The sequence below is a fragment of the Canis lupus genome, chromosome 6 (genome assembly GCF_048164855.1).
Source record: "Canis lupus baileyi chromosome 6, mCanLup2.hap1, whole genome shotgun sequence".
Taxonomy (NCBI): Eukaryota; Metazoa; Chordata; class Mammalia; order Carnivora; family Canidae; genus Canis; species Canis lupus.
The window spans coordinates 63,488,420-63,504,765 of NC_132843.1; the positions used below are offsets into that span (position 1 = coordinate 63,488,420).

Below are 16,346 nucleotides of genomic sequence, written 5' to 3' on the forward strand. Positions count from 1 at the left end.
TGTATAATATTACCTCTCAACTAATAAACAGCTTGAAATGCTCTCAGAACATTTAAAAGTATCGAATTACAAGATTTATTAATTCAGGTTTCAACATTATTAAATTTTTATACTTTATGGTTACTTTTATGTTATTATACATTTCCTTTTGTGAAACAGGTAGAGTCTTTTTCAATTTAGGAAATATTTATGTAGCTTTTCACAGAGTTTTTTAATCTATTTAATACAGAGTTGGGGAGATTTTTTAAATATTCTGTGAGAGTTAAAGATTGCATGATATAATTAAGTTAAATTTAAAAGCTGTTAGAATCAAATGTCAGGTTGTTAAAATAAGTGATTTCTAGGATACTTTCTTTTTTTTTTAAGTATCTTCTTTATTTTAAGGAATTTTAAGGTGTTTGAGAATGCCAAACACTTTACAGCAGATAGAACATCTGAAACTTTTTTGTACTGGCTGTGGTTTGCTGTAAAATGAGTAGCCAGAGTTAGGTTAAAAAAAAAAAAAAGAAAGGTCCTTTCTGAAGTCTTCCCTTATGTGTGCTAAATTGTTGGTGACAAGATAGCCATATCTTTTTAGGTGGTAACTTTCAAATGTCTGTAAGAAATGGATAATGTTTCCTCTCTGTAATTGTAGGGGTCTTTTGGGTGGACACTCGCTGGCGATCATGCTGAAAGAAAAAGGCGAGTACATGCAGTGGTACAATGATGAACTTCTCCAAATGGCGAAGCAATTGGGTTACAAACTTTTACCAGCTTTCAATACTACCAGTGGCCTTCCTTATCCAAGAGTAAGTAATCTGAAAAACGTAGCAGTCTTTATATACTTTCTTTACCATCTTAAAAAAAAAGAATTTTTGTAGTTGGAACCATTTGTTCATTACCTGCTTGAGGCTGAGGAAAAATACTTCATAGCTATATAATAATTTATATTGACATTTCAGTTCTGCATTTGAGTGGTATGAGAGTTTAGATTAGTTTAAGCCTTTTATGTGTCACTGTGTAACAGTTTAGATTATGCTGCAGAAGAAAGAAACAGATGCCAAACTAGAATTTGGGCACAGAATTATTTGTGCAGAAACTACATTTGAAACAGAGTGAATGTTGACTCTCCAGAAGAGAGGGTATGGAGAGAACACAGGACAGGGGCATGAGGAGGAAGTAGAGTGGTGGAAAAGACTCAGGAGAACCATACAGTAGAGGCTATGGTATTATGAAATCTTAGAGCTTCAAAAGGAGGTCTTCTAGAAAACAATAGGAGGGGAGCCTGAGTGTTTCAGTTGGTTAAGCATTTGCCTTTAGCTCAGGGTCCTGATCCCAGGTCCTAGGAAGAAGTCCCCCCCCCTCCCCCCAGGCTCTCAGCTCAGTGGGGAGTCAGCTTCTCCCTCTCTCTGCCCCTCCCCCAGTCATGCTTTCTTTTTCTCTCAAATAAAATAAAGAAAATCTTTTTAAAAAAGGAAATAAAAAACAATAGGAGAATTAGATGCAAATAGAACCTTAAAGGATGTAATGTGGAAGAGTAAAGAGGAGAGGAGAGAAGGGTTCAAAGTAGGTGAAAACACAGGTCTGTTTATTTTGAGATTTAGTTGGAGGTGGCAGCAGAGTCAGTTGAGAGAGTTTGTTTTTTCCTCCCCCAAAAATGTTATATTTAAAGCAAAGGGAAAGAAACCATTGAATATGGGAAGAATTTTCTTGGCTATTGTCTTTATTAACACTATTGCTCTCTCCATCTTGTCCAAGTTAGATACCTCAGCCATTACTAAGTTCTGATAATTTTTCTATTTTCTTACTGCTGGTATGCTAGTTGAAGCAACTAATTATAATATATAATTTTATTCTTAAACTATTGTAAATACCTATCTTACTCTTTTCTCTCTGGTTTATTCTTTAGAGACTTAAAAAAACTTACTAAAACAACTTTTATCAAACTACCCTCAGAAGTTTTACTGACTCCCTATTGTACAGAGTATCTTTTAACTTTCAGAATTCATTATGGTTTGGCAGTAGACTTTCCGACTTGCTCTCAGAACCTCACACCCCAATGAAATGAGTGTTCCATTTCAATCAAAAGAATCTGTTAGTGTTTCCCCAAACACCTAAGGTATGTTTTTCTTTGTTTTTTGTTTTTTCCATTTCCATGCTGTCAGGCCTGCCATCTCTATTACCTGGAATAACTTTTCACCCAATATAAATCAAGTAAGATTCACTTTCCCCATCAAGAAACCTTTGGAGAAACAGCATGATACAGAGCAGTGCTTTTCAAACTGGAGGTCACAGCATATTACTTTACCCACCAATTTAGTGGATTGTGACCAACACTTTTTCTTTTTTTTTTAGTGAAAGAGACTAGTTATTAAATCTTTTATTTAAATTTCTCATTCTTGATATTTTTGAATAGCTCTTCTGTGAACATCTTTGTATAGATCTCTTCTTCCATAGGATAAATTACTAGAAGAGGATATAGTAAGTCACAGAAATACGGAATGCTTTTTAAGCTTTGGGTACTTATTGTTGCCCAGTTGTTCTCCAGAAAGGTTCTATTTTTACAGTTACCTGTGTTTTATAAAAGTATATGTGTCCTTGTACCATTGTCAACAATGTGTATTGTTATTCTTTAGCCAATTTAATGAGAAAAAATGGAGTCTTGTTTTAATGTGAATTTCTTTGCTTTTCAGTGTGGTTAAGCTTGTTTGTCAATCTTTTTATTTTCTTAGCATATTAAAAGCAAAGTTATTTCAAATAACCTAGATGTATGTTTAAGTAACTTTTGGTGAATATTTTTAGTTTTTGTTATAAATGGAGGTGCTAAATTTTGGGGAATCTAGCATTTCTTTACTTTTGCTGTAACATGAGAAACAGGTGAGGAATTTAAAAAGCTACTAAGAGTCTTATAGTAAAATAAAGAAAATGTATTATTTTCTTATACTCTGAAGTATCAGGAAAATTTTAAAAGTTGCTTTTTAGAAGAGGACTAAATATACAAAACAAGTGTCTTTCTACCCTGCCTTCTTCTTGCTTATGAGCTTTTGCTCTTGAAAGTGTGTACAATTGCTCTTGGTTATGCATAATTGGTAGTATTAATGTTTTTAACTCAAGAATTTGCTGGGCAGAAATGCTATTTTAATAGTTAATGGTCATTTGTTACATCTGTATATAAACCCTAGAAGTAGCCCACACTTTATGATGCCATTTCCTCAAAGTTAATTAAAAACACTTTGCCACTTTTTCATTTAAAACCTCATTTATAAGATTAGGTAGATGATTATATCCATAAAACAGGGTTAATGGGAATTCCATTTTGATATAGTACATATTTTAGGGGTCTTATGGGTGTAGCAAATATGTAATGTAGGTAAATTTAGTGTAGGTAATTTAAACTTCTAATAATAAATAATATTTATTTTTTAATAAAAAATATTCTTTTTTAAGAACTACTTTGTGACTCCCTAGAACATAGGACCAGGAGGGAGAAACCAGGTTCCAAATTCCTTCTAAGTACAAAAACCTTTATTATACTTTTAACCTTTTTGTATGAAGCCTTTCCAGTAAAGGGCAATAAGCTCCTTGTTTCTAGCTTCTACATGACTTAACAGATGCTCCTACCAATGCCCTCTCTACCCCGATCCTCTGAGATCTAGTCAGAAGGACTGGAACTTATTTAACCAGCCTCTAGATCAAAAGTCAACAAGAGGATTTCCATAAGCAAAAAAGGCGCTCAACCCTTTTTCCTGTCTTATAGAAACAGTAGTGCCCCCTGGAAATTTTGCATTTGGAAGTTGTTTAATGCAGATTTTCAGCATAGAAGAGTGAAATGATATGATATAGATGTATTAAGAAATAGTTCTTTTACATCATTTAGTAGTGAACATTTTGGGACAGTAAAGACTGTAATGCAATATGCAATATGCAACTATCTTAAGTATTTTTAATGTACAGAACTTCAGTGACAAAGTATTTCCCTTTTTTTGTTAAGAGAAAAGATACCATTTTAGTTTTCTGTTTTACCTTTGCTTACTCTTGACTATTCCCTGGACTTTGCCATTGTTAGCTCTTGGCTACTCCCAATTCAGTAATATTTTACCAAATATCAGGATATTTCTTCTGATTTTTTAAAAAGGTTTTATTTATTTATTCATAAAAGACAGAGAAAGGCAGAGACATAGGCAGAGGGAGAGGCAGGCTCCCTGGAGGGAGCCCAATGTGTGACTGGAAACTCCAATATCACTCCCTGAGCCAAAGGCAGACGCTCAATCACTGAGCCACCCAGGCGTCCCTCTTCTGATTTTTAGATCTTAGCATTTTGTTGTCACTTCCATTCGTTTGGCACTTATGACTTACCATTATTAGTTACTATCTCCATTTATATATATATCTGTCTTATTTGCTGTGTCTGAATTTTAAGCTCCCTGAGGACAAGAATCTTTTCAGTTACTTTGTATTTTAACCTAATACCCACCACGTAGTAGATAACTATTAATCAGTTGATTGTAATAATTAATAGAACTAACCAGAAAATATTTTTTACTGTTGGCTCTTATTGCAAATATTTATAAAATTTATTATACTTTACCTTAGTGCAGTTAATGTAAATATTTTATTATTGAGGATTTCTCAATAAATGATGAGTGATCTGGAAACATTTATATTTGATGTTTTTGTTATGCTAGATCCTTGGCATTTGCTTGCTCTTTTGTTTTTTATATGGACTTCAGAAGACCATCAAGTCTTTGTTTTTGTTTTTTAAAGATTTTATTTATTTATTCATGAGAGGCACACAGAGAGAGGCAGAGACACACAGGCAGAGAGAGAAGCAGGCTCCATCCAGGAAGCCTGATGTGGGACTCAATCCTGGGACTCCAGGATCACGCTCTGGGCTGAAGGGAGGCTCTCAACTGCTGAGCCACCCAGGCGTCTTGACCATCCAAGTTTTAATCAGTTTGTGGTCAGTTTGGTTCTGGTTAATCTAGGTTTATAATGTAGTGTGATTTTGCTGTCTTTGAATTATAAAAAAAATTCCTTTCAAAAAATTTGCTTTGTGTTATTTGATAGCCTGTCAGCAAGGCAATATACTCTATATTTCAAAACTTTTTAAACCTGTAAATAAAATTTTACTTTCTTCTTAAATACATACCATAACTTTATCAGTTTTTTTGCTGTGAAGGATTAATATAGTACTGGTTTTATGCGAATTCTCAAATCTAATTTCTTTTAGAGCTAGTCTAGTTCCCTATTCTTATACTAACTGGTTCAAACTGTTTAGAGAATAAAATTGTAATAGATGATGATATTTTCTCTATGTAATTCTTGTATGGGTAGTGATTTTTGGTCTCATTGAGGAAGGAAGTAAATGAAAAATTATTTACCCCATGAATATTATGTGTGTAGTAGAATAAACTTCCCTGGATGTTAAATTGAAAAAAGTCATAAAGACCATCAAATTTCAGTGTTTAAATATTTTATGAATTATTTGCGTGATTTGAGATGTCTGGATGGCTCAGCGGTTGAGCATCTGCCTTCAGCTGAGGGCGTGATCCTGGAGTTCTGGGATCGAGTCCCACATCCGACTCCTGTGTGGAGCCTGCTTCTCTTCCTCTGCCTATGTCTCTGCCTCTCTCTCTGTCTCTCATGAATAAATAAATAAAATCTTTTTTAAAAAATTATTTGCTTGATTTGATGAAAAATCTTGATTGAAAAATAATCTCTTATAGAAACCATTATCTTTCCACAGTTGTTAATGATAATCTTCTGATAATCTTCTGATTTTATTTAGATTAATTTAAAATTTGGTATCAGAAAACCGGAAGCTCGAACAGGAACTGAAACAGATACTTGTACAGCTTGTGCAGGTACCTTGATCCTTGAGTTCGCTGCTTTAAGTCGATTCACAGGAGCAACAATATTTGAGGTTTGCTTTTCAAAGTCTTTGATCTCTTGGGTATTGGGCATAACTAACTTTGTCTTTTTTTTCATTGCTCACGTATGAGGAGTATCAATTGAAGGATTATTGTCATTTTAGTGAACTCTTGTCTAGATTTCACCATACTTTTTTTGTCAAAAACCTAGAAATCATTGTGAGGTAGATGTATATTAATACAACTTTGCATTTTTTCACAAACTATAAATTTTTAGGTTTATTTTTTGGAGATTTTTTTAGCCATGTTATATTGATACCAGAAATGTTTATATGAAAAACTGTCTTTTTGTTTTATTTGTTAAACTTCTAGATGGCCTATTGCATTTCTGAAAACTTCACTGAAACAGTGAAATTTTTGCACTTGATAGTCATATCTGTAAGTTTGTTTACCCCGAGGTTAATTTTATTTCTTATCCAAAAGACTTAATATTCCTCAAGAACTTTGTTGTAGACTATGTCTCGCACTTTTAGTTTTATATATATATATTTAAGCATGCCATTTTGTGCAATAGTATCACAAAACACCCTCTTTTTGAGTTATAGGACTTAGGAAAATTTTTTTAAATTCAGCAAATGGGACACATAAAGCAAGCAGAAATAGGGAATATATACTACTGTTAGAGACATTGGATCGGACTGTGAAGAAAACAAATCAAATGGTCTTTGTGTGTATGTATATTCACAGTGTCAAGGACAGATTTATCATGTTTGGTTTAATTTTTATTCTATACTTGCTGACATATTTCCCCTTCTTTGAAAAGTATAGCCACTTTTGCACTAATGTAATTTCAACTACTTAACTCTGAGATACTGATGCATTTGTAGGTTAGGAAAGTGAGACTCAAAGAGGATTGGATGCACAGCTATGGGTAAATCAGTAGAATTGGAATTAGTTTTCTAAATGGTTTTCTAAATTCACACCCCGTACTCTTTCCACTGGTCTATTTTGTACTTATGGGCAAATCTATTTGAAAATTATGATCTTTTAACTTTATGAATATATAGTAATTTATTGTAAAAGAAGCAACCTGATGCAATTGACAGAGCATCGATCCAATACATGGTTGGCAAACAACAGCCTCGGGGCCAAATCTAGCCACTGCCTATTTTGTGAATAAAGTTTTATTGAAACACAGTCTGGGGCAGCCTGGGTGGTTCAGCGGTTTAGCACAGCCTTCAGCCCAGGGTGTGATCCTGGAGTCCCGGGATCGAATCCCACCTCAGGCTCCCTGCATGGAGCCTGCTTCTCCCTCTGCCTGTGTCTCTCTGTGTCTCTCACCAATAATAAATAAAATCTTAAAAAAAAAAAAAAAAGAAACACAGCCTGCTTATTTATTTTTGTTTGTGACTGCATCTGTGCTAAAGTAACAGAGTTGAGTAATTGTGGCAGTGACTGTATGACCCATAATGCCTAAAATACTGTCTGGCCCTTGTCAGAAAAGGTTTGCCGGCTTTTGGTCTAAAATATAAAGAGATATGAATTCTCATATTAGCTGTTCTATAATTCAGTTTTAAACTTTGGCTAAGTCTTGGATTTCACTGGGCCTGTTTTCTTAGCTGTAAGATAGAAACAGGGAAATATAATCTTTATGAAACTTTCTCACTCTGAAATTATAACTTCATTAAAGCTGTAGTCTACTTTGTTTTAAAAAAATCAGCATAAATTGAATCAAGAGCTAAGTCTTTTATATTCTGTTCTTAAATCTGCAAAATGGTAAATTGGTTTAATGATTTTTTTCTTTTGTAGAAATACTTCTCCAATGCTCAATATAGATTCATGCTCTGAAATTAATTTTAACTTAGAAACTCCCCTGTACATGTCTTATGCTTTTATATTTTATAACATCTTTTCATCCAAGCTAGGAATTTGATCAGAAATTATTTTAATTTGATGTCCAATGGATAAAAAGTGAAAAAAAAATAGTATCATAAGGTTATGTTTGGTATTGTGAAATGAATAGGAGTTAATTTATTTAGTCTTCACTAACAAAATTGTGTGTTCTGTAAATAGTGGGCTCTTGAAATGCCTGTTTGTGTTTCAAAGATGACATAGCAACTTTGAAATTCTCTCTTAATTCTTCAAATAAGAGTATGTAAGGAGATTTTCACATTGTATTTAATGGTAGAAATTATTTTAATAAGTGCATTTAATTATGGCATCAATTAATATAATTTAATCATATATGTGAATATGAACTTGCATGCAAGAGTAGACAAACATGATGGTCTCAAAGTGAAATCACTTCCACTAAATAGCAGTTTTAGACTCATTCTTTCTACCTAGATTTGATTGGCTGAAAAAGAGCCAAGATTTGACTTGTAAGGACGTTTGATGTATATTGTTAATGATTATCTTAGGAATTTTATTTAATCCTTAAAGAAGTCTGTGAACCTTTGATTTTTGTTTCTTTGTTTCCTGTTTGCCAGAGATGTGCAGTTCTTCAAGTGTGCTTTCTTTTTTTTTTAATTATAGGAATATGCAAGAAAAGCTCTTGATTTTCTCTGGGAAAAAAGACAGCGAAGTAGTAATTTAGTGGGTGTGACTATAAATATTCATACTGGAGACTGGGTAAGAAAAGGTATGTAAGTTGGGCTTTTTAAATCAAGGCTTCACATCCTCAGAATGGTTGGGTAATAAAGGATTTTCATTTGTTAAAATAATCTTTGGGACAGTATAAAATATAGTTTTTCACTAGAATGCTAGAATTTTAATTTGAACTAATTTAACCTGATTTTCTTCTTTGGTGCCAAATAACAGTATTTATTCTAGATGGACTTACTGTTTTATTTCATACCTTAATAGGTATGGCATTATAGATATAGGATATAGATGATATAGATGAAGCACTAGAACTAATCAGAATACCTCAGCCATCTCACATTAAATAGAAATCTGTATTAATGTTATCACTAGATTTTATTGAAACAAATTGGAATTATGAGACAAATGTTACATAAATAAACAGGATATAGAATTATGTAAAGGATATAATTTTATCTTTATACAACACCCCTGTAAAGCATAGATGAATAGAAATATACTAGAATATTCTTAGAATATTCTTAGTAAAATTATGTTATTTATTGTCTATTTAGTATTGTGTAAGATTTTTTTCCCAAATTTTATCTAAATGGTTCCTGACAGTAATCTGAATTCTAGCTTCAGAATTCTGTCATTTTCTTTTCTTTTCTTTTTTTTTTTTTAATGTTATGGATTTATTTCAGAGAGAGAGAGAGCGCACAAGAAGGGGGGTAGGGGCAGAGGGAGAAGTCAACTCTTCCCTGAGCAGGAAGCCAGACTCAGGACCCTGTCCCAGGACCTTGGGATCATGACCTGAGCTGAAGGCAGACACTCAACCAACTAAACCACCCTGGTGTCCCCATTTCTTTTCTTTTTTTAACCTGCCTGGAACTCAGGTGCAAATTAATTAGACTTAATTTTAAACTAATCATAATCTTTGGTTTTTGACACACTCATCATTGGTCCAGGAATGACCCATTTTACTTAGTCATTTTTAATAACATAATAAGGATCCACAAATGGACCATTACTTGACAACATACACTTGTGCATATGATCCTTGACTCTTTCTACCTGCAGTCGTACACCTCTGCTTCCCCTAACTACAATAGCCAGCATTCTTGTCTTGTATTGTCATTTGCTTTTTTTTTTTTTTAATTTATTTATGATAGTCACACACACACACACAGAGAGAGAGAGAGAGAGAGGCAGAGACATAGGCAGAGGGAGAAGCAGGCTCCATGCACCGGGAGCCCGATGTGGGATTCGATCCTGGGTCTCCAGGATCGCGCCCTGGGCCAAAGGCAGGCGCCAAACCGCTGCGCCACCCAGGGATCCCTGTCATTTGCTTTTAATTAAGTTTTATTGCATCTGTATGTATTCTTAAAAAGTGTATTTTTTGTTTTGTTTTAAATTTTATAAAATCATATTATGCATACTTTTGAGACTTACTTGCTCAATATGATATGGCTAAGATTCATGTGTATTGTTGCATGAAGGTATAGTTCATTTTTTTTTGACTGCTATATATAACATTTTATTAGATGAATGAGCCACAGTCTGGGCAATTTAGATCATTTCCTGGATTTTACTATTGTGAATAGTAGTGTCGTGAATATTTTTGTATGTTTCTCCTGTTGTACATGTATGAGAGTTTTTCTTGGCTACATATGGAGGAGTGGAATTTTTAGATCATAGGACAAGTTAATGTTCAGCTTCCGGAGATAACGTCAGAATTGTTTTCAAAAGTTGTTTGACCACTTTATACTTCCACTAGGAAAATATAAGAGATCCTGTGGATCAACACCGTCTCCATTGAGTATCATCAAACTCAAAAGATTTTGCCAATTGAATGATTTCCCATTATAGTAGTTTGATTTGTATTTCTTTGATCACTGATGATACTGAACATTTCATATTTATTGATCATATAGGTTTCGCTTTTTTTGATATTGATGTTCTTGTAGTTTGTCCATTTTCTATTCAGTTAGTTGTATTTTTAAAAATATTGATATCTGATCTGTATGATACTTACGATCTATGTGATAACTATCCTTTGAAATGTATTGACGTTTTCTTTTTGGCCTAGAACATGGCCAGTTCCCCCCGCCCCCCGCCCCGCCCGAGAGAGAGAGAGAGAGAGAGAGAGAGAGAACGCAAGCAAGCACATGTAGTTGGCAGAGGGGCAGAGGGAGAGGAAGGAGGAGAGAGAGAATCTTAAGCAGGGTCCACACCCAGGTTGGAGAACCTCATGACCCTGAGATCATGACCTGAGCCAAAGTCAAGAGTCGAATGCCCAACAGAGTCACCCAGGTGCACCAAACATGGCCAGTTTTTGTGAACATTTTCCATGTGCTTTAAAAAGTATATATTTTCTCATTGCTAGATATAGATAACTGAGCAAATGTCAGTTTGCTCAGTTAATACTGTTCAGATCTTTACTGATTTTCTGTTTGCTTGATCTATCAAAAATTAAGAAAGGTAGATAAAATTTCTGGTAGTGAAAATAAGCCAAGACTTATTAATATCTCCCTGTAATTCTCTTTTGCTTTATATATATTTTTGGATGCATTAGTCTATTTTATTGGGTGCATTCATTTAAAATTGTTCTCTCTTCTTAGTTGAATCTTTCATCATTATACAGTGATCATCTCTGATAGTATTCTTTGTCTTACAGCTATTTAATCTGATAGTAATACAGTTACATCAGCTTTATTTTAATTGCCCGATAAAGGGTTTTATTTTTGTCCTTTTACTTTCAGTCTTTGCAGGTGCTGATGCTGTAATTGTAACTCTTATTTATTGACTTTTTTAAGAAGCCAATTTGTCAGTCTTTGTCTTAATTGGTAGTTTCAGTCCATTTACATTTATTTCAATTTTTAATATATTTGGACTTATACTGTCTTAATTGTAATTTCATTGTGTTCCACCTTTCCTGTTTTCTCTTTAATCCTTTTGTTATTAATGAAACCTTTATTTACATGCTTCTGAGAAATGAGCTTTAGCCTCTTCTATCTCCCCCAACCCCAACCCCTATCCCCTGTTTTGTTAATATTATGTAGTTATTTTGTTGATATTATGTAGTTCTTGTTCACTATGAATATATTCTTTCTTCTTTGGATCTTAGTGCACTCCTCCTTTCTTTTTAAAGGTAACAAACTGTCAAGGTATTTGGTCACTTGTACCTTGTATATGATTTGTAACATCTGTTAGATTTGTCTCCCTTCTTAACTTTCCCTGTTTTCAGTAGCTTTAATAGTCTAACAGTAATTTTATTATGCTTTCATATTTTTTATGCTTTCATATTTGAGTGACGGTTTGGCTGTATATAATTTTCTCTTTAAGTTCTTTTCCACCAAGTCTTTGAAAATACAATTCTATTGTCTTCTTACATCATATTTTAAAATGTGATATTATTTTGATTTTTATGTCCTTATATGTGTGATCTACTCCTCCTCTTTGGAAGACTAAGAATCTCAAAACCTCCTCTTTGGAAGACTAAGAATCTCAAAAGCAAAGAGAAATTTTTTAAATGTCACTATAATTTTAAGTGTAGAATTTTCTTTGGCTCTCCTTTTGATATTCTGTGGGCCCTTTCTATTTAAAATCTTTGTTTCTAATTGCTGAAAACTGATTTTATTTTTTAGGTATTCTTTTCATTTTTATCTCTCTTTTTTGCAATTCCTGTTATCTAAATCACTTCTGTTTGTGTCCTCCATATATCTTATCTTTATATTTTCTTTTTTTCTGCCTTTTATTCTTCTCAGTGATTGCTAAATGGTAGTCTTCCAATTTGCTGATCTGTTCCTTAGCTATATCCTTTCTGCTATATATCCCATCTGTTAGGTTATTTTAACTGTTATATTTTTTATTCCATATTTCTACCTGGTTAAAAAATTTTTCTTCCCAGGGTACCTGGCTGGCTTAGTTGGTAGAATTGTGAGTTCAATCCCCATGATGGGCATAGAGCTTACTTAAAATTTTTTTTTCTTATTTTATATTGCTAATACCTTCCGTATCTCTTTAGTATATCTATTAGGCTAATTTTAAGATTAAATAATTTAAAATAAGTGTACCTGTTCTATTATTTCTTCTTCTGATAAATTCTTATTCCAACACATTCTTTTTATTTTCAGAACGTCATGCTTCTGGGGCACCTGGGTGGTTCAGTTGGTTAAGCATCTGCCTTCAGCTCAGGTCATGATTACAGGGTAATAGGATTGAGCCCCAGGTCGGCTCCCTGCTCAGCGGGGAGCTGCTTATCCCTCTCCCTCTACCTGCTGCTCCACTTCCCTTGCTTGTGCGTGCATGTGCGTGCTCTCTCTCTCTCTCTCTGTGTCAAAAAAAAAAAAAAAAATCAGACCTTTCTCAGTTCCTGGCAAAGCAGATGATTCTTAGCTGTGTCTGGCTGCCTACTGCTCTAGGCCAAAGCCACCCTCTCCCTGACCCTCCCTGCTCATGCTGCCAGGTTTCTTCCAGTTTTCCTATTTTCTTTCTTTGGCCCTCATGATGATATTGGAGGAAGAAGCCAACAACCAGGTTAGTTGCAGTAATTAAAATTGATACCTCCAAATAGGAGCAGTCTTGATTTTGTATCTAACTTTAAAAATTGATGTCATTAAAAAAATAAAATAAAATAAAATAAAATAAAAAATAAAAAATAAAAATTGATGTCTTACTGATTAAGGGTCTAAATGTTTTTAAAAATGTACAATGGTCCTCTCCAATGTTTCCTCTTTGGGAGTTCCTCACCGAGAAAATGAGCTTAGAAAAACTTCCTAAAACTAATATCTTCTGGGACGCCTGGGTGGCTCAGCGGTTGAGTGTGTGCCTTCAGCTCAAGGTGTGATCCCCTACCGGGAATTGAGTCCCACATTGGACTTCCTGCAGGGAGCCTGCTTCTCCCTCTGCCTATGTCTCTGCCTCTCTCTCTCTCTCTCTCTCTCTCTCTGTGTGTGTCTCTCATGAATAAATAAATAAAAATTAAAAAAAAAACTAATATATCCTGCTTTTAAAAAAGTAAGACATATTTTGCAAAGTAAGATTCTTTTTTTGGAAATACAAACATTATCAGCAAGGAACTGTTACTATTTGCATAGTAGGATTAATATTTCTATAAATGTTGAATTTTTAAAGTTTCATGTTTAAACTAATGTTTCATTCTCAGTGTACTAATACCCTCACTTGTACTCTGTCAAGAATTTTTAAGACTTGTTTAATAAAGAATCACATTTATATGTATTTTTTCCGTAGATAGTGGAGTTGGAGCAGGGATTGATTCATATTATGAATATCTGTTGAAAGCTTATGTCTTGCTTGGAGATGACAGTTTCCTGGAAAGATTTAATACAGTAAGTTGACCCAATTTTATATTAATTTTAAAGCCAATTTTATTTGAGTGCCAGATTTTTATAGAAACTTAATTACCTGAGTGGTAATCTAAGAAATAATCTTTTAAAATTGTGAATTAATTTTTTGTCTGTATTCCTGATGATGTTGGACAGGGACAGGACAAAGTTACATACATTCCAAAAATTAGTTTACAGAGTAGTTTTATTTTCATCTCTTTTTTTTTTTTTTCATCTCTTAACAGAAGTTTTTAAGTTCTGCCAATAAGTCATAAAATAGGTAGATCAGAGTTTACTTAATCTTCTTTTATACAAGGAAGAGGATTTATTGGAATAAATTACTAGTTATCTTTCTCCTTTGGATTCCAATTCTTTTTGAAATCTTGAAAGTTTGGCCTAGTCCTTGATCACACCTGCACACACATGCAGGGCCGGAGATTGAGCGAAACTAGTGAGTATTCATTTCAAAAGCAGGTCTGTGAGTCCTAAGTCTGGGTCAGAACCACAGGCATAGGAGAAGGGGAAGGAATATTATTGAACCTGATTGGATTGCCTTCGTAACTGAAGCAAATTGAAATCAGTACAGCAAATTCATCAGCTTTATCCCTGTATTCTTTTTGAAATCATTTACAATTTCTTTGTGTACCCATCAGTTCACCCACATTACTGTGACATAGTGTAGTATAGTGGCTAATGTCCTGCCTGGGTTTAAATCTTGGTTCCACTGCTTTTGTCACTTTGGGCAGGTAACTTTTTTTTTTCAATATTTTATTTATTATTTTTATTTTTTTTAGTTTTTTATTTAATTTTATTTTATTTTTTACATTTTTTTAAAAATTGGAGTTCAGTTTGCCAACATGTAGTATAACACCCAGTGCTCATCCCATCAAGTTGGGCAGGTAACTTTACACTATTTTCTCTGTTCTTTATCCAGAAAATAGGAATACTAGTATTATTCATAGAGTTATGGGAAGGATTAAATAAACTAGTGCATATGAAGTGTTAGAACAGTGCCTTAGCATCTAGCAGGTACTCAAGAATAGTTATTAAATAATAGATGAGTTAGGAAAAAACAATAAGAGACCTAATAAGTTACTAATTGAATACATTAAAAAACATGATCACATATTGGTGATTAGATTATAACAAGATTTTTTTTTTTTACTTGAGGTGAACAAGGACAGATTATTTTTGTTGGCTCATTATCGTAGGTTGACTAACAACTCGACCTGTTGTTGTCAAACCTGAGAAATATCTAGAAGAAGAAAAAAGAAGAGAAAAAAGAGTTTGAAGAACATAGAAGACAGATGTAGCAAACTATAAGAGTGGTAATAATGAGTAGATGCATTAATTTAAGTAGGGGTGAGCACCAGAGTATTACATTATCTGAGAAGGGACTAAACTTCTACACACAGGAGAAAACACAACTAATTCTGTAATATAGAAGCCTGTAACTATATTTCGAGAGGACATAAGAGCATCCTTTGGCCACAGGGTCTTACTAACCATGGACCAGTCCCACAAGACAGTGATGTTCAGGTCTGGTCCCCTCAGAAGATTCTATATTAACTATAATCTTTAATATTCCACGTCAGAATTAATGCAGGGAAGTACATATAATATATTTTAGAAAAATTTCCATAAAGAATGATTTAAATATTTACACAATAATTAGTCAATTTATTTACATATAAATTCAGTTTTACTTTCTTCACAATGCAATTTAAGTAGTGTTTTTAGAATAATACATCTTTTTCATCTACTTTCATGAACACATATTGTGATCTTCTAGCACTATGATGCCATAATGAGGTACATTAGCCAGCCACCTCTTCTGCTTGATGTGCATATCCACAAGCCAATGCTGAATGCTCGGACTTGGATGGATGCATTGCTCGCCTTTTTTCCAGGTTTGCAGGTAAAAAACCAAAAGAAACCCCCCCAAAACCTATGCTTTCTTAATATTAATGTAGAACAATTAAGTGCATATGTGGTCTCTACAATTGAATTACCAAAATGGAGTCACGTTTTAAAATTTATTAATGTATATTTTTCTGTTTATATGATGACTCTAGATAAAATCAACTCCTATTTTTATTAGGTAATTTTGTTCTTATTGTTGACTTCTAGGTCTTAAAGGGGGATATTAGACCTGCTATTGAAACTCATGAAATGTTATATCAGGTGATTAAAAAACATAACTTCCTACCAGAGGTAAGCAAATCATCATTGGAATTCTAATTTATGTATAGTATAAATTGCTAATTTAAAGATAGCAAATGTTATCTAATTAATTTATTTTTGGTTTATACAGTACTATATACGTTTTCCTTTTTCTCATATATTAAGAGAAATCTAAAGTAATGCTGACCTTTTATGTAAAAAAAAAACCCCAACAACCCAAATTAGTATTTCTCAGCCTTTTCTAATCTATGCCATTACCTACATATTGTCTCATTCTAACTTTTACATATATCCACCAGCTAGAGAGATTTTTTACTCTTTATTTTCTAAAGCTTATTTTATGAAAATGATATACACTGAATGTATACTCTTCCTGGTCACA

At 33.5% G+C, this 16,346-nt stretch overlaps 1 protein-coding gene across 7 annotated transcripts in view; it reads left to right on the forward strand.

The window, feature by feature from the left end:
- EDEM3 (ER degradation enhancing alpha-mannosidase like protein 3) overlaps positions 1-16,346 on the forward strand; it is a 70,795-nt gene that overhangs the window by 28,656 nt on the left and 25,793 nt on the right. For all 7 annotated transcript variants that reach the window (XM_072830905.1, XM_072830904.1, XM_072830909.1 and 4 more), the window contains exons 6-11: positions 635-788; positions 5,768-5,902; positions 8,385-8,490; positions 13,686-13,783; positions 15,573-15,698; positions 15,911-15,994. In XM_072830905.1, coding sequence (XP_072687006.1) covers positions 635-788; positions 5,768-5,902; positions 8,385-8,490; positions 13,686-13,783; positions 15,573-15,698; positions 15,911-15,994 — 703 coding nt within the window. The remainder of the gene's footprint in view (positions 1-634; positions 789-5,767; positions 5,903-8,384; positions 8,491-13,685; positions 13,784-15,572; positions 15,699-15,910; positions 15,995-16,346) is intronic.